The 26,381-nt window shown below is 43.0% G+C and overlaps 1 protein-coding gene across 4 annotated transcripts; it reads right to left on the bottom strand.

Moving 5' to 3' along the window:
- On the bottom strand, positions 1-25,954 carry CXXC4 (CXXC finger protein 4). 4 transcript variants are annotated; one of them, XM_070609396.1, is made up of 4 exons: positions 25,506-25,939; positions 25,314-25,389; positions 21,632-22,895; positions 1-3,935 (listed from the first exon to the last, which is right to left on the bottom strand). In XM_070609396.1, exons 3-4 carry the CDS (start codon positions 22,661-22,663, stop codon positions 3,891-3,893), a joined length of 1,077 nt encoding a protein of 358 aa, XP_070465497.1. In that variant the 5' UTR covers positions 22,664-22,895; positions 25,314-25,389; positions 25,506-25,939; the 3' UTR covers positions 1-3,890. The 4 variants fall into 4 exon arrangements, with proteins under 4 accessions (XP_070465497.1, XP_070465498.1, XP_070465499.1 ...); XM_070609399.1 differs by lacking the exon at positions 1-3,935 and adding an exon at positions 4,048-7,206 and having other exon boundaries at positions 25,506-25,954; XM_070609397.1 differs by lacking the exon at positions 25,314-25,389.
- Between the last annotated feature and the right edge of the window lie 427 nt (positions 25,955-26,381).

The following is a 26,381-nucleotide window of genomic DNA, read 5'->3' as shown; positions in this document are numbered from 1 at the left end:
TATTTTGAATACTAAAGTCCTTTATTCAACAACACAGAAATTTCACAAAAACAATTTTACTGGGCAAATTGAATGTGTTTTTTTAAAGTTTTTTTACAGTTTTGTACATGCCCCATAAGTAATTTTCTTTAATAAATACACTTTTCCAAAACTGCTTTTATATAATTGCACAAGCATACATACACCTTACACAAATATCTATTAGAAAATTCAATAGATCACTGCACAGCTCAGAATAAGAGACACCATGAAAGGAGTCCATTTGTGGCCCGTGTTCCTGAAGTATCTCTGACTGCTTGCAGTTGTGAAAATGGAACCCCTCCTAACATAGTAGCGTCTTTTATTCACTAGGAATACAGATCTCAGTGTGAAACTGCCAAATTTAATAAAAACAAAATCTGAAACATTTAGCTGTTACATGAGAACCGACGGTCTGACTCCACTGTGAATCTCGCCGTGATCAAAGGCCCACCGCGGCTTTCTGCTGAACATGTTTGACCCTGAATGGTGCTTTCAGTGAACTGCTTTCCTGTTTTCATTGTTTGATTACAGACATCACCAGCTTAAAGCCTTTATAAGCCTCAGTACTAATTGTACGGCCTACATGCCAGGGTTCTAAACGAAAGGAAGAGAAAACTTTCCTTTAGTGATCCCCTGACATTAATTCATGGGACGCCCCCGTCTCCTGCTCCCTATAAACGTGTCTAGAAGAAGGAAGCACCCAGGAGGTGTCTCTACATACTCTGACCCTGGAGGAACGCTATCCCTGTTTTCTCTCCCAAGGATGGCTACGTTTCCAGTTTGTAAACACGCCTCCCGCTGTACAGACAGGCAGAACCCCTCAGAAAGCCACTTTGGTGCAAAGGCCCGCAACAGACAGGCTGCGTGATGACGCTCTTGTGACGTTAGGGTGCAGAGCGACAGCTGACGAGGAAATTGATTCACTCATGATCTCTCCCTGCCCTCCCCAACATTTCCCCTGCTCTCCCCAAATGCTGACTGACTGTAGTGTCTCATCATCTCCCCTAGAGAAGGAAGGCTCCTGCACGTTTGGACGTCTCCTACCAAGTTCTGCGTTTGGCTTATCTGATACGTAATTTTTAAGTTGTGTAGATAGTCCACACGATCTATATTGTGATTGCTGTATTGTGAATTTTCTTGGTACTGAATATGAACCATACAGTGAGGAACTATTAAAAGTTACGTTTCATTGGTATTTTAGAATCATGAAAAATGTAAACCTTTCAATCACTCCCTCAGGGTTACAATGATATGCTCTCCAAGTTCTCAGCACACGGCTTACGAGGAGGAGAACCAGAGGGGGCCGGAGGAAGACCACCTCCCTCCCTGTCTCCTTCTGTGTGCCTTACGTCACGTAAATAGAGCTTTACCTAAAACAAAGGAAACGGATGGTGTAAAAGAACAGTATCGAGAATAGACGTACGAGAATTTGTGAAAGCTGCACTCTTCCATTTCAAGAATCAACAGATTTTCTTTCATTTAAAAAACTGAACTGACATGTAAAACACCACATTTTACAATATACAGATTCATTAGTTCTTTAGGAAAACAAACAAATAAAAACACCTCAAGACCTGCAATCCTGGCACGTGTGCTGTGAAGTCTTTATTATACACCATTGTATACTGATGTTGCCTCCATGGAAGCCTGCTTCACTCTACAACAGCAATCATCATTTCCAAAAAGGAAGGAAATCTTACCGTTCAAGGGTGAAAATCAGTTTTCACTCACTTGTAATTAGCAAACTGGTTGAAAAATAAAGTAAAATAAAATAAAAATGGAACAAGAAAGAACCCATGAAGCTCTCATTGGTCCCACAGCAGAAACAGAAATTCTAACTAGAAACTCTTGAAGGAATATACAGCAAGTAGAAAGTTATCTCAGAATTAGCACACAGCGCGTCTTAGTCTGTGCTTGTTTAATTCTCGCCTGTGAACATGGAGAGGTGTCGTACACAAGGAGGTTTCCTCAGGGAGGCTGTCTGACCCTAACGGCACCTCGCTTTCACACTCCGGGCTGCGCATCCCAGTGCGGTCCACTGGCTTCCTAAGGAGCTCCCCGCCCTCACCCCAGGAATCCAGTGACGAAGCGCTCCTCCGCGGTTTTCAAAATGCCCTCTGTCGTATTATTTCCCATTCAAAGCTACAGCTAGCCTTTTAGAGGTATTCATCTGCTAGTCTCCCTAAAACTTACAGTCCTTTTCATTACTCTTTCTCTCCTCAGGTTATTTTTCTTCACATGATCCATTTTGCGAACACTTTTCAGCAGGCTAAAGGATGTCATGGGCTAAAACAGCTGCTAGCGGATTAAGAAAAAAGGTTACAGTGACATGGCAACTTCGCTGTCCATGTATTTTTTTTAAACTCTGTTTTATTCCTGAAGCTGAAAATAACCTTTATAATCTGGCAAAAAAAAAAACATGAAACAAACTTCTCAGGTATCATGTCGTCACAAAGAACATTTGTCCTGTGGGGACAGGCTCAGGAACCCTAACTGCCAGAGGGAACCGCACCCCACGTGAGAAGGTGGCACGGGTCGGTGAAGTTCCAGCTCCTGTCGGGGCTGTCTGCATTCATGGAATTCCAGACTCAGCCCTGCCTCCTGAGGAAGGATGGGAACGGGAGCGAAGGAACATTCCACTGGGGGCCACTGGCCCAACTGGGAGGCTCCGAGAAAGGAAGATAAAAAGAGACTAAAAAGCCTCACTTTTGTGAATGTATCTATTTCTTTTTAACTTAAAAATATCCCTAGCCAAGCCTCAGTGCAGGAGGCCTTGATGTGTTTAAACTTTAAAACAAAACTACCCATTTAATATCATACATAGAATTAAAACATTTGGATGCATTTTATTAAGTGTTTATTTTTCCTACCCAAAAAGAGGCAAAAAATAAACAAACAAACAAAAAATACATATAGCCTATGTTGGGCTGGGAAAAAAGTCAGTCATGGATTTCTCCCCCTAAGATCTGATACTTTATTCTGTATCCTAGAAAACACTTAAAAGAAAATTGTACAACCGATTCTGCAAGTTCCAACTACCCCAAGGACCCCGCCTTGCAGTGCAACCCCGGACAAGTCCCCTACACTAAGGTTCGGGAGGCCCACCCTCTGCACAGCTCGTCTGCAAGCAACGCAAGTGCACGACCGCTACGCTAACACAGTGCTCGAAGAAGAGTGACCAGGACTCGCGTGACAGCTCCCTCAGGACACACACCGGAGGTAACCGCGGGATGCGTCGTCATCCTTTAGTCGGTAAAACTTGGCATCGAGTCTCTACGGAAAGATGCATCGGAAACACGCCTCTGCTGTGGCTGCTGCTACAAACAACTGGCAAAAATACTTAAAGCTAAAATTTATTGCTCCAGATTTAAGTCGCAGAACCATCCTGTTGTGTACAAACCGCTAATCTCCATAGATGCTCAGACGTGATTGTCTCCTCGTGTCTAAACACTCAAAATACAGGCTGCTATCTGTACAGTTTACAGTACCGAGACACACAGATTCCAGAACGAAGCATAGATATGTACTTTGCAAAGATACATGGTTTTACAGCAGGGGTTTACCCAAACTTATTTTTTACAGCCACTTTTAAAATAGACAATGACTTCACTAGAATAGCTAAATTACATCCAAGAAAGAATCAGTGTATTGAAAGGGAACAGACTGGCCAATTCCCCAAGCTCCCAAATTATTTTTATATGTCTTTTTTCTTTTCTTTTCCTTTTTTTTTTTTTTGAAGAAACCCCTATACATAAAATGAAAATAATATGTGGATATTTTCTTCAGTGGTGGACTAAGCAGTTTCTTAAAACAAGACATTAGTTTGCCCTTCACTTCCAAATGCCTTGAAAATAAGATATACTACTGCTTTAAAAGAACCATCGGAAAGCTTCGGCGCTGGGAACAGGTGTTCTCTATAAAAAAAGAGCAAGAAAACAAGGTAAGCTTTCTTTCTATGCCAAGATAAAATTAGACTTTTCTCCTTTACACTTCAGCAATATATTTAGTCAGTAATACACAACATAATGATTGGTATATTTCAACATTTAATAAAAAAAGAAATGTTCAATTTTAGAATGTTACAAAAATTAGGATATTGAATTTAATGCTAATTAACTGAATATAATGATTCAAACACATTGGTCTGAAAAACACAGGAAACACAGCCTAGAACAGGGCTAGCAGCAGAATAAAGGAGAGGTTCCAGCTGTTGACTCCTGGCAGGAAGGCCAGCCAGCAAGTTCCTTAAAGTCTCCATCTGCCACACACGCCCCATGAGAGGCTGACGGTTATAAAGCAAGGAAGCACTTGCTTTATTCTGGAGAATTTCTTTCATGGCAGGACTACAACAAACATTCCATCAGTATTACCTCTATCACTTAACAGTACTAATCTAAACATTCCTACGTACAATCTAATCAGAACTATTATGACAAAATATAGCACTATTTTAAAGTAACTGTGTTTTCAACAAATTAATGTCATATATGTGAAAAAATTTACATTAACCAATGATAGTCAATGGAGCATAACCATCCTTTTGTACCATAAAAATACTACAGTTTTCCAAAGGAGTAATAAGCTAGCACCAAAAGTATGCGCAATCCTCTTAACAGAAAGCTTACAGCTACCGTGGGTTTCTTTAAAGAGTAGTTAAGCTACTGAATTTTCCTCTATATGTTAGCATTACAGCAATTCATCACACCACACTCTTCTGTATAAAACAGTATCACATGAGTACATATCGGTACACGAGGTGCACAAGAAGCCAGGGAGGAGGAAATTCCCTAGAGGGGCGCCTGAGAGACAGCTGCCTTACCCCTCAGACCAGCCCAGCAGCTGAGTGGACTGTGAGGCGGCTGCTAAAAATAGATAAGCACATAAATTGGTATGTTGAATGTCACCAAAATATTGAGTAGGTATAGAAGAACACGTACACACACACACACACCTTGTAAACACAAAGACAACGTTAACAGCACTTGAATTTTATATTTCAGGAAATACATGAAAAATTCAACTGCAAACACTCTTTAATAATTGAGGTTAGCTTTTATTTACTTTCTTACACATAACTTATTTGCTTGACACAGTTCTACTGTAGTAATGTCATCTAAAAATAAAAGTGTATTAATTAAGATGTCAATTGAAATTTAAATGAATAAAACAACCATTTCTGAAAGCAAAGCTGCTTTCAGAATCTGTACTAAGAATAATTTTTAAAAAATTTTCCTCACAGTCAACATAACAAATTTCAAAATGACTGTGCTAAGAACTAACGATATCTAATCTAAGTTTGTGGATACTTATATACAAAACTACTTAACTTGTGAAGCATTTTCTGAAAGCACAAAAAGGTGTATTATTCCCCTTAAACAGTACTTATAAATATTTCACTCCTTACTCCTCCGATTCACCCCATTTTCTTCTCCAGCTCACTGCGGATCCCTATCATCTGATTTGGTTGGTGAGAAAAATACCTTTACCACTTTCTAAAATTAACCTTTTAATGATAAATTTAATAATTCTATATGTTAATTACATTTATTTAATAATTTTAAAGGAATGATATGAATCATTAAGAAACACAACATAGTCATTCTAATATTCATGTTTTACACACACACACACACACACACACACACACATGCAATAATTGAAAACTTAGTTTATACCAGATGCTAACTTGCTGCCTGATGCCAACTAAGAATAAATTTCATGTAAGTAGGCATACTTATATAAATGTAGTCATTTTTAACAAGTTAGATCCAAGCATATCCATGCAATTACAGATTCACAAATGAAAAATAAACATGTGCATATATATTCATAGATAGTCACATTTACGTGTAGAGTACATGACATGGAGATGCCAACCTCTTCTCAGATGCCAACTGGAAACACGGCTGTAAGTATACACTTAGATAATTTTGTATCTTGATAAACACAAGATAAACAGAAAAAATATATGGGGTCTTTTTTTTAAATGAGATGAACTCCTTATGTCTTAGATATATTTTTAAATCTCTTTTCCAACTCTTTGCTCTTCCTGTGCCCTTTCCACTGCTCAATGTTATTTTCAACATTCTAAAAAAGCAAGCTTTATAAAATGTCACTTGAGATCAAAGTTCATTGTTATAAGGAAATAGATTATCACTTCTCAATGCTTTTAGCACAAAAAATTAATTAGATAATGCAAATACGATAAAAGCAGAGAGCTGGTCTCCTATCCTAACACGGTCTGTCACAAAACAGCACTGTGACGTGTACATCGCACCATGCAGACACTGAGACCAGTACCGATGCTCACATACAAGGGTGCGGACAAGCCACTGCTGCAGGGGGAGAAAAGACAAGCAGGGAAGTATTTTTCAAAACTGATTTCTCTCTTTTATTAAGATCTTCGAGGTCATAAAGCCTAAAAATGATTAGTTGGCAAATCATCTAAAATATGTAAAAAAAACTTAGCAAAACCACTAGTGCATTAACTAGAACAAATTATCAAAACATTCACCAGAAATGTGAAGTGAGCGTCCTCTAACAGTTTTATTTCTGGGTTAAAAAAGTAACAAAACTCCTCAGTTCCACAGGTCACACAAACTCAAGATGCTTAGCGAGTCTCCAGCTCAGTTTTCATCCGGCTCCCTGGAAATCTACTTCAGGCCTGGACTAAGTTCTTGTCAAGATGGGTGAAGCAACCCTGTTTTCACAGGTACAGTATTGGGCTACATTACAGGTTTTTGATTAAGTCTATTAATTTGGGAACACGTCTTCTGTAATTTTGTCAGTGAATGAGGTCGTCTTGGTAAGAAGTCCTCTATTTAAACGGCGCTGGAGCTCAGCACACCGGCGCTTGGAGTCAGCACCGGACCAGCTGCCTTTGGGTTACGTAAATTCAAGAGTCGCGTTGGGGAATCACACTCCTGGTGAGATTATACTGACTCTGGATCTCACTGATGCTCACGGGAAATCGTTATCCTCAGTGACAGGAGAGCCAGACTCCCCAGGAAGGGAAGGGTGGAGGAAAAGGACAGATTGAGTCTACCAGCATTGCTTAACGCGGCCTTGGCTGCTCCTGGAGTGTGGACACAACACGGCGGCCTGCTCCCCAGGCCCGCGAGGAGAAGGCGGCGGGCTCACTCTGCTTCTGGCCGCTGGAAAGCGTCGCGTCCAAAGAATTCATGCCTACGTGAGCCAGACACAAGACTGTCAAGCTTACAGGAGGGCCTTCGGTTTCTCTCCTAGCTTTAAAAAGCGAGGCTATTTCCTTGAATAAAAGAATGACATAATCCAAGCCCAGGCAAATTTTACATTTACTCTTTAAAGAAAGGAATACAAAAATTACCAATATGTCTCTGGCAGAAATGTATTTCAGTTTGATTTTCATTAAATCAGCAATGAAGGAATAATTAAACAACCTACAATAAATAAGAATCCCAAAAGCTGCCACCTTCTGAAGTGGAGCACAATTTCCCTTTTTGGAGCCTGCTAAGCAGACGCGTGGGCTGTGGTATCGCCAGGCTGAGCTGGTGACCACGGCTCCCAGTCAAGGTAAGTCAAGTCTAACTGAAGTCACTTCCTACACGCTGGGAACAGGACCCCTACAACCCACATCTGTGAAGGTGAGTGGGACTGGCTACTCACACCTAGATACAAGAGATGAAATGCAGCACGACTCAGGACACGAGACGAAACGAATCACTTTCGATAAAGTGAGACGTGAGTTTGCAAGAGCCAATGAAAGACAACTCTGTGCTGAAATGCACTTCAGAATGCGTAGTCGTAAACTGAGACGATGACTATGACATCAGCAAATTCTGTAACCAAAGTTAAATACATCTTTCCAATATTTATTCATGTAGTTTCTAATCCCAAAATCTCAGTGATTCTCTCAGGCCCTCAGAATTCCACTGTGAAAGTGGACGGCGCTATGACAACCATTCCCAAGCTGAAGTCAGCATCTTGGGGTACCATTATTCTTACACTAATGCAAAAAATAACTTCCTATTTTCCCATTTATTGTTAATTAAAGAAATACGTCATCCAATCATTTTATGATTCCCATATAGTGATGTGAAATTGCTTTTTCCAACCAAAAGCAAAGCGATTTTGAACTGCACTAAGCCGACACAGCCTGTCGTGGCCTCCTGAAATCCTGCTCCCCTGTGAGGAGCCACCGCACGTGTCCTGACCCTGGGCACCTCAGGCCTTGAAATCGGACCCCTCCTCAAGTCCAGTCCAGCTCTGCACAGCAGAACCCGAAAAGCTCAATGAACCACTGAAATTCTGCATTAGGAAGTACGTGAATAAACATGACAAAGGATCACAGTAGGTCTCATTGCCTTTAGATATTCGACTATATTTTGTTTCAGTTTCACATGAAACTTTCAATCTTCAGGGTGTTTTGGATGAAGAAAAGGAAAAACATTCCCACTTGGAGAAATGGAAAATTGTATCATATATATAATACCGTGAATGTGAATACACACACACGCACATTAATACCAACCTTTGAATAATTAATAATTACGGTCTAAAATGATATCCAACAAATGTTAGAGACTTCTCAAAATGTTTATAGCAGAAATACTTTTCTATATCCTATTTATAAATGATATATTTTAAAAATCATAGTCAAGTAACTATAATAGAATTATTAGTAAGCACAGGTTAGCACAGGCTAGTAAGTCTGAGAGCAATTAACTTATGATGAATGATCATCTCACAGTCCAATAATATACTGTAATTATAATGAAAACAACTTTATATTTTAATAACACCTCAATTTAAAAATATGTGGATTAATACATGTAAGTATACACTGCTTCTGCTTTTTACTTTCTTGCTTTCTCCTTCTGTCCTGCTGTAATACGGACGTATCATATATGTGACGAAGGTCAAATCACTTTTTCTCTTAATTCAGATTCATTTAGCATATACCTGTGGAAGTCTTTGCTTTAACTCACATCTTATTTTGGCCATTATTCAGATGTGAACTGAAAGCAACTATGAATATTACCACGAACTGGAATATTAGACCCCTCTTTAGAGGAAAGAAAGCACCAAATAAGTAACTGGATAATGTTTAGGAACCAAGCTTTTGGAGGCCTAAAACATGATGATAAGGAGCATTCCCCCTTTTTGGGTTACAAACGGACATTTGTGGCCAGGATCTCTCTGATTAATGGTGGAGAACGGGAGATGGCTTTTTCTTGCGTATTGACTTTCTGTGGGTTGTTGCTCCTGCTGTTCCTTCGGCCTCGAGAACACGAGGGCTCCCCCTCTCCCTACCCCACCCCATGGGCACACCACCCTCCCCACGGCCACTGTGACGGCCTGACTGTAGAAGGCAAGCGGGGCTCGCTTCTGTAAATGGAAAGATGAGGTTACAAATTATGTCCCAAAGCCGCTAAGTCAATTCAACATGGTGGTCGAGCCAGAGAGGAAAAAAGCCGTCCAAAGGGGAATCCACGTCTGGGGCTGGCTGCATCACGCAGGGAGGGAAGTAACAGATTAACACGAGGATTCACGCTGGTCCAGCATGACCAAAGGGCGCCCACCCTTGGCTCTGCTCTCTACTGTCACCACTGGATGTAGGCGGGTCCCCTGACTAAGGCTGCAGGAGACGGTATTGCAAACAATTTTGGGAAAAACACTTCAAACCACTTCATTTCAACAAATGAGTAAATTTATTATGTATAAATGGGTAGTTTAGTGATTAAAAGGTTCTTGGACATACAAAAATAAACTATAATAGGATGGTGCCCAGGTAAGCAGAAAGAGGAAAAGTTTTCAAGATCCATAAATTAAAAAGGTGTTTTTGAAAAATTACTTTATATATATATAATATATTATTTTTAACCTTACGTATAAGAGGAATTGTGAAAGGAAATTAAAAGTAAAATTGAGATCAAAAAGGCAAAAGTTAGGTTAATAAAATCAATACTATATTGTCAAGAATGATTAAAGTATTTAGAGTTCATTTTATATATGTCCATATGTTTATATGTCTTTTATGGATATACATGTATAAATGGTCATGTGATAGATGAATCTGAATGAATATATGTACATATATGGCAGAGACAAAGGTTAAATAACACGTCAGTCCACTAGCTCCTGTCGGGAGAATGGTGCCTCCAGGTGAAATGGCTGCAACCAGCTACTGGAAACAATCGCTTTCTTTCCATGACCAGTTGCTGAGCGATTTTGAAAATTTTGGTTAATTCTAAAGCAGGCAGTGAACTGTCTCATTGTTTTATTGGCGAGAAGAAGAACCATTCATGTAGAAGGTGAGGAAATGCGAGGTCATTTAAAAAACATGAAGAGGTGATTTTTAGAACTATGGAAGCTATGATTTGGACAGCTTCCACCTCATACTCAAATAAAATACAGCAGTTACCCCACCTCTAGAAGCAGTTCAAACTATGGTGCTTCTCTTTGATTATTATAGATATGAGAACCTGAGAAATATTCATTTTTTCTATACCATATAAAAAGTGAAAATAAGTTTAATGAATTTCTTCTCTTAAGCTAAGTTCTATAACATGGTGGATGCAGTCGCTGAACTTCACTTGGTCCAGAATCTTCCATCACAAAAGTCCAACCACTGAGACAGATCCAGCCTTGAGACCAAAGCATGTTTTATGTCCACGAAGTACTTAGAGGAATTCAGAGAAAATCCCAAACATTTCAGTTAATTGGATGCTATCCTCAAAATAATGTACTTGGTTAAAATTAAATTTCTAAGAATAATATGTACCTTTTGGAGTATTTCTAATTTTTTTAATAACTGCAATTGCCATCACAAGGAATGCTCAGATTCACAATCATTCTGACCTTTTCGTCACTCTCCTTAATTTTGTTTTTAAATAATAAAAGTAAAAGGTACACAGTCAACAGTGGTTAGAATTTAATTTTATCAAGATGTTACACGTTACTTAGCTCTTTAGAGTGAGATCACGGTTGGCTTCCCTCATTAAGAGGACAGACACTCTCAACGTCATCCAGGACCAACATCAGCACATCTGATGCTGGAGCAAGACCTGAGGCTCTAGACTCAAGCTCTCCTCAGGGAATGTCACGTACTTCTTCTTTTTCCCCGAGTATCACGGGCTCCATCTTTGTGTAAACGTAGCCACTTTCACATAGTTAACTAACGGCAGAGTAAATTAAAAAGCCTAAGGTTTTTTTGGCATAGAATTTAGAAGCTGTAGGGATTAATATTCTTTTCATCATTTTTCTGGAGTCTTTTCTACATGTGCAATTCTGTATTTTCCAGGAAGACTTCCTTACAAGCACTTAAAAATGACACACATTTGTGAACAGCTAGCTGCTTATGGATGTTGGATGACTTCTGTCTCGATAAACACCATCATTAAGGTTGACCATTAGTTTTCCCATCCTGGCCTTTCTGTTTCTAATTGCAGACTGGAAAGAGTTTTTCTGTCTTTTTCTTTTTTCTGTGAGTAAGATTGGCCCTGAGCTAACATCTGTGCCCTTGTTCCTCTGTTACGTATGTGGGATGCCTCCACAGCATGGCTTGACAAGTGGTGCACAGGTCCACACCTGGTAACTGAACCTGTGAGCGTGCTGAACCCAACCACTGCACCACTGGGCCAGCACAAAGGAATTATTTTAAAAATAAATTAAAAGAAAAAAAAAACTAGTTAGTTTCCCTGAAAGCATTTTTTTTCCACTACAGTAAATGAAAAGAAACAATGATGAATGCTTCCAGCAGGTCTAAGGCCAGACTCGTGGCATCTTTCCAAAAATTTTGAGACATTAACCATTTCCACTAATTTCTTATTTAAACCAGATTCAAGAATACGACCTTGAGCAGGACAATCCTTTCTGCCAACATCTCCTTCCTGACTTTCCTTTAATATGTAACACTAGTCTGCCCTCCCTGCCTCCTCCCTGGTCCCCATCCCTCGTCCACTTCCCCCTCCCTCCCCTCCTCCTCTCTTCCTTCCTCCCTTGCTTCCTTCCTTGCTTCCTTTATTTCTTTCTCTCAATAAAACTCTTTCTCTTATTCAGGTCAAACAACGGTTTCCAGCACTTTGTAAAATATGCTTGAAAGAACAAGTCATACCATAGATTCTCCGTACGTTTAAATGTTCAAGGCAAGTACTTTTTCTCCTCATCCCTCAACCATTCTGGAGCACTAAGAGAAAACACAGCTGCACCACGTCACAACACGAGGCAGCCAGGCAGGGATCAGACAGCAGCCTGCATTTCGTACCTAGATCTGGGGAAGAACTCGGCAGAAGCTCTTCAAGGCATCCCAAACCTTTTGAATCGGCATGAGACTGCCTCCAGGGCTTTCTAAAACTTCAGTTATATCATTTTAAATGTGTCCATTTCTTGGGCTATGAATTAAGATGTAAGCAGTGTCTTGGACGAAGGGCTAAGATGTAGAGTTAGGGAATTACATGAGTATTGAAAAAAGGCAGGTTAGAAATAAAGAAAAGGTTGAGCCCCTTAAAGCTGTGGGTCTGTGTATCCACAGTGCTTAATAACAGCTCCTACCTCCAGCTTTACTAAATTGAGCTGAATTTATCAGAGGTTGACTATGTGCTTAGGAATATACCATGTGTTCATGAATATGAAGCATGGTTGTAGACCTGCCTAGGAGAAAGAAGGGCACTATTCGTAGGAAAACATTTAAATTGTACACTATCTCGTTAACATTGTTCATTTACAAATGTAGTTTCTTTCCTCACTACAGACGTGTTCAGTGTTGTTGTCACTGAGCTAGTGTTTTTCAAACTTTTTTGACTGCAGCCAGCAGTCAGAGATAACACCCTACATAGCAGGCGAGTCCACGCACGCATGCACATCTATGTCCACACACGAACCTGAAACAGTTCCACACGTACATTACTGCACGGGATGCACGCCTGTGCCTGCTGTTCCTCTCTACTCTAGCCTACTCTCCGAATGTCCTGGGGGTGAGCCCGCAGCCGGCTTCACAGACCCTAGTGTGCTCTCACCTGCAGTTTGAAAAGAAAGCTCCACATCAGACAGTTAACGTATTCACATCAAGAGGATCACAAGAGGAAAACCCAAAACCATTCCACTCCATGATGAGCTTAATCTCCACGCAGCAGCTTTACAGAGAAGATCCAATGTATCTTCTTGGGGACAGAAAAGGCCAGTCTTCTCTATTTTGCTTTTCATGGATGAAAACCAGAGCACATACTATTTAACATTTACTAGAAGATTCCACATCTTCTCACCTCTCATCCATCTACACACCACTAAGAATTTCATCTCTTTTCTTTATTCTTGATTCCACTAAAACCATCACCAATCTCATCTAACCTATAAAGAAGATCATTTCCCAGAGAGAAGCCTTTCCCCACACAGTTATTTTTCTGCCACTGACTCACCATCACTCATAATCATCATTTCCACACAATTAAATTTATATAGCCTATTATTCTTTTAAAGATTTATTTTATCTCCTTTCACTCTGTGAGGCTTTGGGGAAAATACATCTCCTCCAGAATTTGCTAGATTTGCTGAAATACACAGAAATGCCCATGACTCTCCCTGATCTATAAACATACATCGCGGTCTCTTCTCGTCCTACTTGTTCTCTCTCCTTTTGATACTATCTATCACCTAGGTTGTTGTTTTTAAGCCCTTGAACGAGAAAAGGCACTTTCAGCACAGTTTTCCCTATAGGTTGACATTTTTCTTGACTTTCTCAGGAATGTCCTCTGAAATGTGAACTTAGCTGCCAATGAGACCCAATGGGATCCCATTTTTCACCCATCTTGGAAGTATCCTCCTTTAGCTACACTTTGGAATAATTCTACCAAATGTTTCAAAGGTGTAAGCAAAAACAGTAGCATCAGCTATAACGCAATCTGTGTTTCCTTGTCTCTGATTCAGCTCTAACTCCACTGAAGGTGGGCCTCAGCTCTGATTCCTAAACCAGTGGTATCGAGTCAAGTCATGAAAACACTATCTTCCCTCTTCTTACAGTTTCCACTCTCTAGCAAACTTCTCCAACTGCTGAAGCAAAGTGCACACCCACTCCTGTCTCGACAAGGCTCCTTCCAGACACCGCATGTGTCCTGGCTTGAACAGTCCTTTCTCCTTTGTTTTCAACGCTTTCTTGGTGAGTATTCCAGATCTTTTAGGGATTATCACTATTTTCTCCCAAAGTCCACCAGTCTTTTCTATTACTGTGCACTAACTTTCTTCATTTCATAAATACTCTCTTCTTATTAAAAAGAAAGCTCTGCTTAGTCACTTCATTTTTTATCTCAAAACGTAACTGTTTTGTTTCCCACACACACATCTTCCAAAACAAAAGTAACTCAACAATTTTATAATATTTGTTAAATATGTCTTCCAACTAGAATTCATAAGCATGTAACCATTTCTCTCTTACAACGATTTTCTTAAACAAACTAATTCACATTTATAATAACTCTCTGTGTCTGTCCAAATCAAGAAAATAGCAGCCAAACAGAGGTGCTGAGTAAGTGAAACACACGAACACTCAATTAAAAGATACTGAAAGTAGTGGTGGCGGCGTGCCTTTGGTGAGGGAGGAGAAGGCACCGCCTCATCCACGCGGCTCAGCACAGTGACCGACTCCACCAGGAACAAGAACAAGGAAAACGTGTTTATCAGGTTCATCTCTCTCCAAGTGATTCGAGCCAGATCTTTGGTAAAGTGAATGATTAAAACATATATTCAGAAAACACAAGCCACAAAATAGTCTCCTTGAGCTTTAATTCCTGAAAACTGTAAGTTACCTGTTGGTGTACTGAATTATCTGTAAATATAATTATCTTCTCTACCTTTTTTTTTAAAGATTTTATTTTTTTTTCTTTTTCTCCCCAAAGTCCCCCGGTACATAGATGTATATTCTTCGTTGTGGGTCCTTCTAGTTGTGGCACGTGCGACGCTGCCTCAGCGTGGCTTGATGAGCAGTGCCATGTCCGCGCCCACGATTCCAACCAACGAAACACTGGGCTGCCTGCAGTGGAGTGCGCGAACTTAACCACTGGGCCACCGGGACAGCCCCTCTTCTCCACTTCTTGTTGATGATTTTAAAATAGCCACAAGAAATTGCACAGCATCTTTACATGTGCAGAGAACACTAACCTGCATACAACATTTGAAGTTGTAAGGTAGGTTGATACTGTCATCCCCATTTCATAGACGAGGAAATGAAGTTCAGAGAAGTCATGCTGATGGACCTAACGTTATTCAACTGGCCAGCCACTTGACACAAGCGGACTTCCCACAACCTGTCATCGAAATGTGGCCGCTTGGCCCAAATATAATTTTTATTTTAAAATAAACAAAAAGCCAAGAAACTAGTAGTATGTTTTCTGAATATAATTTATATTTGGTTTAAATCAGCCCCCAAAATACATCTTTAGTATTAGTTCTTTTAAAAAGTAATTGTTCCCTGTGCCATTTTCTTTGGAATAAGAAATGTAACATGCAGTAGATGGGTTAAATACTAAGAAATAGAAAAACAGAAAAAAATTATTAGGCTCCCTCCCATACCTGGCTATGCATTCTTATGCTCTTACAATAAATTAAGAGAAAGCCCTGAAGTTTCACAGAGGGAAAATACTTCTCGTAATGTTTTAGAGCAGAAGTTAACGCGCCTGCTGGGGTCCCTTTGGACCCCGCAGAGCTGAGCCTCACATTATTAAACGGCTGTCGCATCTGAGGTGCGGCACAACATAACTCAATAAGCAACAGGAAGCACGGGACACTGGATGGAGGGAGGTGTTGTGATTACCCTGCAGAGTCAGTCAGTCTCAAGACAGGTGTCTGCACGCAAGGGAACCAGACAGCCTGGAGGACAGGCCGGCCTGAGCCCCTCCCCCACGGCCTGAGGCTTCAGAGGAGAGAGGGATGCGGGAAGAAAAAGCACGTCAGGATGGAGCAGACGCACAGCAGCACAACAGCTTCAAAATTCACACTGATTACAAAAAATACTTTCTTGAAAACAAGTTTTTGTAAAAAATGATGTTTTCTAGAGTGTTCTACTTCCCCTGCCAAGATCCTCTCATTCTAATCAGTGACTGAAAATTACACTTACAAAAATGAAAGATTTTACCATTATTTGGAGTTCTTTATTGCTTTCTAAAAATTAATCTAAAAATAAAAGGAAAATTAAAAGAGAAGTAGTCCTTTCTCCAATTCGTATATTTACATGGTCCTTTCAATAAATCTTGAATTTAACCCATTAATTTAATTAGATATTTTTATATGATGAACACCAGTTTATTTTGAATATTTTGTATAATGTGATTAAAAATAAATGTAATAAACAGAAGCACATCACTTGTGAAATTTATTGGATAGCAGGACATTTTGTTATGCTTTTTCAAAGCAAAATTAAAAGGTGAGCTGTTTTCTGGTAAAAGGGAACTACATATTTAGACAATCTGACAATTGAGGTTGAACAGTAAGTTCTAAGAGCAGCAGCTACTTCAGACTCCAGCCTATTCCTGGGGATTCTCAGAGAGTTTTATTTGTATCCAGACAGAATATTCCAGGAGTGTCTCCAGGGCCACCCCACATAGATCCTCAGTCTCCACCCCGGTAAACTGGACCAAAATGGGGGAAATGCCCATCCTGTTTGTACCCCTTTCAATTTTCAGTCTTACAGACTGTTTTATTAAACTGTTCTGTATTTATCGTTGTCTAAGTCCGACTATGCAAAACTCCTACCTATTCACCCAGGAAAACTTGGTTCAGACTAACCAAAATGTGCAGCAATAGATCCGTAATCACCTCATTAAAGTTTAAAACCAAGCAGCTCTTACTTCCCCTCTCACAGACACACACTTTCCCTTCTTCTTTAAAATCGCCAAGTATTTTTATCCAATTACAGTCTAAAGTTTGTTGTTGTTTGTTGTTGATTCATTTGGATTCTTTCTTTGTATTTTGTTTGATGATGGTTGAATTTGAAACAAACATTCTTAGACGATAATTTACAAATGGATTTGAAACACTTTTATTTTACTCTTTCTAATTGCCATTCAAAGCATTGCTTAGAATTTACATGATATTTGGATGGGTGGGAGTATTACTGTAATTTAGGAATTATTAAAAAGGTATGGTCCTTCTAAAAACAGCTTTGACTACCTTGTATTAAATCTAGTGATGGGAAGAAAATTTTGCTGGATTTGCGCTGCCATTTAATGTCTTGGCCACAAATCTATTTGGTGACTTTAGCCAAAGCTGAACTTTTCTGAGGTTTTTTCTTATCATTTATGAAATTCAGGATCTTTTCCCTACATTATTTCTATCTTACATTCTGGTGTTAACATACTATCATTTTGTTTGAATTTAGTGAAAAGTTTCCTCTTTCTCTTTGATAATTATATATTTGCATTTTCAGATTAAAACAAAAATTTTTATTTTTACACTGGCATGTTTTTGATTCTTGAAACTAAAAATTGAAAACTCGTTTTTAAATTACAATATGAAACAACAAACTGGTAGATGTTTTAACTGAAGATAGGAAACATTTGTATTTTACGTATAAATTTTTTTAAAGTCACCAAACTTGAAAAGTAATTTTCAATTATTGACTGTTTTTATTAGGTAACCATACAGACTGAGTTTGAGTGACACCCTATATCATGTATGGTCTACAAATGAATTTCTTCAGGAAGATGGTGCCATCTTCCCTCACAAACTGCAGACAACGCTTTGTCCAGAATTTTACAATTGCCATCTGGGTGGCCGGGCTCTTAGAACTTAACGGCATATATATGAAGTGTGTCCCTTTCCCCTAAAACTTCTTCTAAGTCAAGTTATCAAGTTTGGGGCACTATCTGGATGTTTTCCACCAAACCTGTTAGAAGCTCAACGCAACAAGTGTAAACTTATTGTTGGCCTGCACATTCAACAGATAAATTTTAAAGAGAGAGAAGAAAAGAAAGAGAATGGAATTGTCCTTTTCCTGACTTTCCAGTTTCTCAGTCCCTTCCCTATAATGTGCCCCTTTCAGGTCCCTCTCAGACTTGTGGGAAGCCTTTAGGGGCAGCCTGCAACTTGCAGCAGAGCCCACAGTGGGGGCAGGGAAGCCTCCTGAGGCACTGCCTACTAATGTAATTCCATAAATCAGCTAATGGGAGAGAAACCAGATCTGTGTGGTCTCTAACGCTGTCCCACAGAGATCAATCATGTCACCTGAACAATGTTGAGGAACTAAGAGGCTGGGGTTGCCCATGAGACAGTTTTATCCCTTGAGCCATATCGGGTTGGGATATTTTAAAAAGTTAGATCTTAGTATCAGAAATGTAACTGCTGTGAATATAAAAACTGAAAGATTACCTTTGTATGAGACAAAGTGCTATTATGTAACTTCTTATCATAAAATATAACCATGTTTCTTAAATATCTGGAAACTTAATAGTGATCATTTAGGATACAAGTTTCTGAGATAAGTTATGTCACACAAGCAGCATACAGCATTTGTAATAACTGCTTTGAATAATTAGTGATGATTTTTTAATATAGTAATTGACTAAATGAACAGTGTTACATGCAAACAGACAATGCACAATATCACAGAAAAGCTAAATTTGTTTTGTGTGTATTGTTATCATCTGGAATATCATCCAGGTGGTGATTTCATAAACATATTTCTAAGGCATTAAGATGCTCTTAACATGAGACCAAGCAGGAAAATGTGGAAAGAAGTAAAGCTGTTGTAAAAGGAATGCCAGAAGGGAGCCTTAGAAAGCATGGGCAATCCATGGGAGTCTGTCTTAATTCTCACCCTGAAAATCTGATTATGCCTCCAGACTTTGGAATGAGAATAAGTCAAAGGGAAGAAGGGCACATGAGGTTTGAAGTAATAAATAAGAATATAAGTAATGATTATGATCCTGATATTAATTAGTGTCCATAATTTACAGCCAATGAATCTTAACTACAGAGCTTAGATCTGAAATCCACAGGTAATATCCACGATGAATCCCCCATCACTATCCTCAGCTTGGGAGTCTATCTGATCTCTAATACATCTCCACAGATGACGATAAGTTGCAGGAGCCAAATTAGCAAGGGAAGCAGGTCAGCAGGGGACTTTGCACTGACCCGCAACCACCGTCCCAGCTGTGGTTCAGTCATGTAAACCCTGCCACTCTGACAGGCGACCAGCTGGTTTCCTCCAACCACAGCCAGCTATCACACGTGTGCTTAAGGCAATCACGCTGCCATGCCTTTTTCAATGGCCTAGATAGAATCTTAGCCAATTAAAGAAAAAAACCTTTTTCTTTCTTTCTGCCAAATAGCAATCCACTAATAATCTTAGCCTTGACCCAGGACCCAGTCTCTGGGAGGAAGTGATGTGGCTGGGAGAACATCTTCAGAGGGCCCCACAGGGAGAAATTTGTTGCCCTCCCATCCACACACCACCTTCTGAAGATCAACAGAACTTTGGTACACATGGAGTTTAAAAAGAAGAAAAACCAGTACTATGGGGTCATATGTGATCAAAATGCCTAAGGATTTTAAATATCACAACAAGTTTGTAGGAAAACTATCAAAAGACAAAAAAAGGAAGAAATTTATGAAATTTGTTTAGACGAATAACTCAGCATAGAAACGTGTGCAGAAAACCCATTGGTGCTCACATTAAGCTCCTTCAGAATGGTTACATACTAAATAAGTCAGAAGGAACTATTCAGTGGTCCTGTCCACTAAGTGGGATACAGGCCGTGCCCCGGGCCTAGCCACGGACAAGGCCCACCAGCAACATCAAATCTACAATTCTAGATATTATCCTTCAAGAGGAAAAATAAAACCCATAGTCCTTATCAATTGGGCATTACCAGGAAATTTCAGTATGAACTGAATTTTAATTTCCCATGGGCCTTAGAGATCTAAAGAAATTACAAAAAATTAATCCAGAAAAGAGAAGTCAAAAGCTAAAAACTAACTTTTGCTAACTAGGAAAACACACGGGCCTGTATTTTTATAACAGTTACCATCTTTGCTTAAGTAGAGTTGCCAAAGGAAATGTAATAAACCACCCTGGAGTAAAGTCAAACTTCCGACAAAGAGATGGGCTTTCTTATAAGGAGGAATATATGCAATATTTTGAGGGAACTGATTGCAATCAATAATGAGGTCAATATAACAACTGATTTCTTTGGAATCCCCAAGTGCTATTTGCTCTGATGTATGTTAATAAAATAAGAAAGAATCTGTATCTTACTTGTGTTCACACTTGCAACAAAGATCTTTCAGTCTCCTCTTTCACCCATTTAAAGACCAGTCCTTCACGGAGGAAACTCCTGTGAGCACTGCTCACAATGTTTTGAAAGAATTTGAAGAAAGCGCCCCTCCGATGGTCACTTCTGAGAGCCACTCCCACTGGACCACCCAGCCCACAGAATACTGCCAACCGCTAACTCACCACCTGCGTTCCCATGTATCTATGAACATCTAGCCATCCACTCTGTGAAATTTATCAAGGGGCTGAATAGGATTCCTTGTCCGTATTTCCTTGCTAAATATACCACCAAAACCATTTACCTGTGATTTCCCATTTTCATTCTTTTTGTTTTGATCAGGTTCCATATGAAACTCCCATCAAACACATCAATCTTTGCATTTAATGTAAGTAAGAGCCTAATTTAACAACTTTAGTGATAATCTGTACATTGTCTGTTTTAAGGACATATGGGAAAAAGAAACTGTCACTGACCACATAGAGTATCAACCAAGACTGTGCTTGGCGTATAGAACCATTTTGTGACCACAAAATAGTTACCTTGTCAAATGCAGAGCCCAAAGGAACTATTTTTTGGTAACCAAGTTTTAGGAATCATCCGTTTCTGAAACTATGTAAAAACAGTTCTTAAATAAACTTACCATCACCTGCCCCAAATGAACTAATTGTATCCTTTTACTCTAAGTCACATCTCCTTAAAAACTGCAGGTGGTGTTCGGTTTTCCATACTATTTCTGCTTTCTCAAAAAATGCCAGATACGCAGAAAATAAAATGAGAAAGAGAAACATTTTATCACCAGGAGAAGAACTACTCTAGAAAGGGGTAGAAAATCCCCCCCTGAATCCGTGTTTTTCAGCCTCAATGCTTACGCTGTGTGTGTGCGCGCCCGTGTGCGCGCGCGCGCGTGAATGGGAACATGGGCATGTGTGCACTAACTGTGTCTCCACTGTTACAACTGGGCCACTGATAAGTCTCTCCCAACCAGTAAAGGTAGAGAGAATGTCACGTGTGCAATGCTTTGGGCAGAGATGCTTTCAAAAATAATAAGGGGGCGGGGGCAGTCAAGCCACCAAGGGAAATTGTTGCCCATACTGAACGTGAAACTTGCGATTTTTCAAACCACTTACATTAGATTTCCCCCCGAGGCAAAAAGCGCGGGAGGCGGGCGGCTCCCCGCGCAGCGCACCGGGGAGGGCGGCGGGGCCCGCCCCCCGCGCCTCCGCCTACAACTGCGCCTCGCCCCCCGCAGGAGGCTGCAGGATGGGGTACTGCGTCTTGAAGGCCGACAAGAAGCCCTGGAGGGGGGGGGAGAGCGGGGTGAGGAGGGAGGGGGGCAGACTGGGAAACAAGAAATCATCTCCTCTGACCTCTAGCGAAGCGCCAGGTTTTTTCTTGAGCTCTTCGCATTTCCTGAATTTGCAGATCTGGTGTCCCGTTTTGCGGTTCCTGCAGCTGCTGCAGACGCCGCAGTTGATGAGCCGCTTGCAGGGCACGCACACCCCGCAGCGCTTCCTCTTCTTCTTGGCGGGGTTGGCCCCGCCGGCGCCCCCCGACGACGACGACGACGACGACGAGTGGCTCTGCGGGCAGTCCGCCAGGTTGGCGATCTGGAACGCGCTGTCCGTGACGGCGGCCGAGGCGGCCGCGGGGGAGGGGAGCGCCGTCATGACGATGACCCCCGGGGGCAGCGAGAGGCCGCCCAGGGCCGGCAGCGCGGAGAAGGTGCCCACGCGCTCGGGCAGGTTCATGATCTCGGCCTCGGCCGCGCCGCACTTGAGCTTGTTCATGCACTCGCCCGCCAGGGGCCTGCAGTGCTCGGGCGCCAGGCCGGAGAGGAAGTTCGTGTTCGCCATCTGCAGCGCCGGCTCGGGCGCGCAGCCCGCCTTGCCCAGCCGCGGGGAGTCGTTCCGGTGGTGCACGGGGGTCCGGCCGCCGCCGCCCCCCGCGCCGCCGCCGCCGCCGCCGCCGCCGCCCCCGCCCGCCGGGAGCCCCGCGGAGGAGGCGGCGGGGGCGGCGGCGGCGGCGGCGGCGGAGGAGGACTTCCTGCCCGCGCCCGCGCCCCCGCCCCCGCCGCCCCCGCTGCCCCAGAGCATGGCGGTGGCGGCGGCGGCGGTGGCCGCGTTGTCGCAGCTCCAGGGGGACATGCCGATGCGCGCGGCGGCCGCGGCGGCGGCGGCGCTGCCCGGGAAGATGGGGGTGGTGATGCGCGCGATCTTGGCGGCCTGCGGGAAGGCGCCCCCGCCCGTCTTGTAGAAGGAGCTGGCGAAGGAGCGGTAGCGCTCCATCTCCGAGTTGTAATCCACAAGGCTGTTGAGGGCCCCCTCGGGCAGGTGGCTGTCCTTGGGCAGGCCCGGCGCCTCCGGGCTCGGCCCGGGCTCCACGCAGACGTTGGTGTTCATGGCGCAGGGCGGGAAGAAGGGGTGCAGGGTGGAGGTGGGGACCGCCCGGGCCGACACCTGGGTGGGGGGCGGGGCGGGGAGGGGGCGATGGTGTGGGGGGCGAGGCGGGAGGGGGGCGGGTCCGGAGGGGACCGCCAGGCGAGGACGGGTTTATTCCTCTCTGGGGCGCATTTCCACAGACGGAGAATTCCCAGGCTGCGTCTTCTTTTGCATTATCCTCCAACTGTTACAACTAAAATAAAGAAAGTCATTCCAACGAGCTGCACGAGGAAGAAGATTAAAAATAAACAGCCCCCTGACTATCCCCCCCCCCCCCGCCCGCAGACCCGCAGACACCCAGAGCTCCCACATTCTTTCTCGGCTCGTTTGCATAACAATCAAGACGTGACCCCCCCTCCCCTCCCCCACGCTCCAGCCCTGCTCCCTCCCTCCTGCGGCTCCCCGCAGCTCCTCCCCCTATTCTTACAGCCCTCCTGAGAAAATATATTAATAGCCGGGATACCCGGGGAAAGAGGAAAGACGGGGTGCCCGAGGCCGAGCGAAAAGGGCAATTGGAGCGCTAAAGACATGCAAATCAGGGGTGCGAGGGCGGTACCACGGATCACAGAGGGCAGTTAAACACGATGAAATGTGTGAACAAGTGCTACCCGGGCATGCAAATGCTGCAAAGTGGAAGCAGCAATAGCCCTACGAGGAAAATGAACAGGAAATTAGCGAACGAAGTCCTGGGAAAGTCCACAATGCACCCGAGGATCAACTGCGGGCACACACAATGCCGCCGAGAGCTCAGGGCGGCCCGCAGACAATCCCGACCAAGGAGCAGGGAGAAAGGACGACCAGCTGCCACAGTGTCCTTCTGTGTCTGATCCCAGCACAGCTGGCTCTGTGAGGGTCTTAATTCAATGGACCAAGGACAGGTCCCAATTGTACAAGACATTTGGTGCTGGGGCTTGGTGGGGGCAAGAGGATGGTGTTCTACTTGTTTAAAAGAAAGAAAGAAAGAAAAGAAAGAGGGACCAGATACAATTTTTTAAAAATAATACATTGTTACAGGTTTTGAACCAAGTGCCTGCGGCCTCTGTGAGAATATTCCCCATCATTCCTCACGGAGATCCTGTCTCCTCCTCAGACAAGAGGAAAGCATGGGGTTGCTTTTAAAAGGATCTCTCAGAGTCACTGGGTTTTACATTGAATAAAAGAGGGGGGGGGGTCCCTTAAGGTGCTGTTCACCTAAAGAAATAATCATTAAAACGATTTTTTTCTTTTGCTCTTTTTAGGACGAAAGTCTAACGTGAACTGGGCATTTGCATTCATCCCTTTGCTTACAGGCCATTATTATGCTTTAGGAAGGGGTATTTTAGTTGTTTATTCCAGAGGGAGAGGTACATCACAGCCTTTTATAAGAAGTAAAGCAAAGACATAGTGTATATTAACCTAAAAAACCAGTTTCTTTGTTTCCAGATTTTTTTGGGCCAGAATATCTTTTTGTGACATGTTTTGAAGCCCATGTTTTGGTCTAGGATGTGATGTTCAGGGGATTCTAAATGGGGGCCCAGTAGTCTCAGGCTGAAATATTCTGTTCAAAATGGATATCAATTATAGTAATTATGCTTATAATTAGATTAATGAACCATTTATGCCCAAACTCCAAGTGCACAAACTTCAAGACCTGCTGAGGAGTGCCCTAAGAAGAGGGGTGTATGTAAACAAATGCCTGTTCAGCAAAGTAATCAAGATAAGGAACCTCACCCCAGGCTGGATTAGAAGCTGGCGGGCACCTTTCAATCACAGCAAGTCCCTAATCACTCAGGGACCTCCTCTGTGGTTCCCGCAGGAGGGAAAACGGCTCCCTCAGAGGTCTGGTGGCGATACAAAGGGTGCCCCCAAAACGCTCCCGGCTAAATATTCCTGAGGCAGGGGAGGGGGAGGGGGAAGACACAGCAAGAATATGCATACAGCTTCAGTCTCTGCGAATCACATTGTAACGGCAAGACCATCATAACTGTTACTCAGTAAAAACTAGTTATGCCAACCATGCATCAGACATCATCACATCTAGTGGAGGGAAGAATTCCAACATTGTAATCTTTTGACCTTGTTCCAAATAAGAATTTATATCCCTTTTCAGAGTATTAGAGTGGTGTTTCCAGACAGAAGCCTCCCTTGCTTTTCTTATTGCCATCACCTCCCCTTCCTCCCTCAAGGTTTAATGCCACCAGAAACTGTAGAAAATGATTGTGCCCAGTATCCAGGTCATTATTGTTTAATCAATGCATCTCTGGAGCATGAACAACGTACCTAGGCCACAGCTATTGTTTGGATTTTCTTTAAAAAACAAAATAAAACACACACAAATAACTGTAGTCCTGTTCCAAAGCTAAATTAGACGTCCATTCTTCATGATCCTGGTTTGCCTTCAGACAATGTGACTGTACATGCCTCATATTGTACGTCTGGTCTACCAGAGACACAGAGATCAAAGGTCACATTTAACATTCAGGAGGAGGGGCGGGTGCAGATTAATTAATAAATTAATACAGCGACGCCTTTTATTGCTGGAGTCCAGCATTAATAATCTACTTTTACAATCCCAACGGACAGCAAACATTTAAGAGAAAAAGCCAGAGAAAGAGAAAGAACAATCACTTACCAGCCTCTTTTTATTTGGGGAGCCTTAGAATTTGCAGACGCTGCCAGTCTGCCTTTAATTAGTTGCACATCACCCCCTAACACAAAGAAACACAAATCCAGATGTGTCTTGGCAGCTCCCCATTACAACTTTAATACTTGTAAACAAACTGTGGGGGGGGATAAATAAATATGCGGATCAAAAAAAAAATACCTGTAAATGGCTTTTTTTTCTTGTTGCAGAGAGAGGAGGAGGAGATGGTGCTAGTGGTGGGGGCGGAGGAGGAGGAGGTGGGGAGAGGAGAGCCGCTGTGAGTGTGTGTGCGAGCGGCTGCTCTCGGTGGTCTCTGCTCTCCCAGCGCGCTGCTCGCCGTCCGCCCGCAGTCGCCGTGTGCGCGGAGGGAGGGAGGGCGCCGAGTCTCCCCTCGCTCCCTCCCGCTCCCTGTTTGTGTGTGTGTCTGTGTGTGTCTGTGTGTGTGTGTGTGTGCGCGCGAGGGTGCGCGCGGGGTGCGCGCGCGGTGCGGGGGAGGGGCGCGGGGCCCGGGCGGGGTGGCGCCGAGGTGAGGACGCAGGACGCGGACACCTGCCGACGATTGGCTGCGGGTCCCCGGGACCGCGGGAGGCGCCCCCACATCCTCCGGCGCGGAGGCCCGCCGCCCGCCCCTGCCCGCGCCCCCCGCCCCCCGCCCGCGCGCCGGCCGGGATCAGGTCCTTCTGCGCGCGGAGATAATTGTTTGCGAGGGATGGAAAGAGGGCGTTTCCGGCGCTCTCCCCGCGTGCGCGGGGGTGTGAATAAACTCGGCTGGGTTCTGGCTGGGTTGAGACGAGCAGCACAAGAGACGGAGGAAAGGTCGTGTGTGCTTGAAGAAAGCTCTGAGTTCGCGCCCGACCGCGTGGCTCTTCAGTGATTTTCCTGGTGTGCCCGGAAAGACTTAGACGAATCGTTCCCAGGGAGGTCGTCAAAGTAAGGGAGGGCGGCTCGCTGCTCTGGTTGTCCAGATCTTTTCAGAATTGTTGTGCCAGAACGTAAAAAAATTGGCGATGTGATGCCTGACGGGTCCCAGAATCCGTCTCCAGCTCCATCGCCCTC

This window comes from Equus przewalskii, chromosome 2 (assembly GCF_037783145.1).
Source record: "Equus przewalskii isolate Varuska chromosome 2, EquPr2, whole genome shotgun sequence".
Lineage (NCBI taxonomy): Eukaryota > Metazoa > Chordata > Mammalia > Perissodactyla > Equidae > Equus > Equus przewalskii.
The sequence above is the reverse complement of the archived record's forward strand: the minus strand, read 5'-3'. Positions and strand labels throughout refer to the sequence as shown.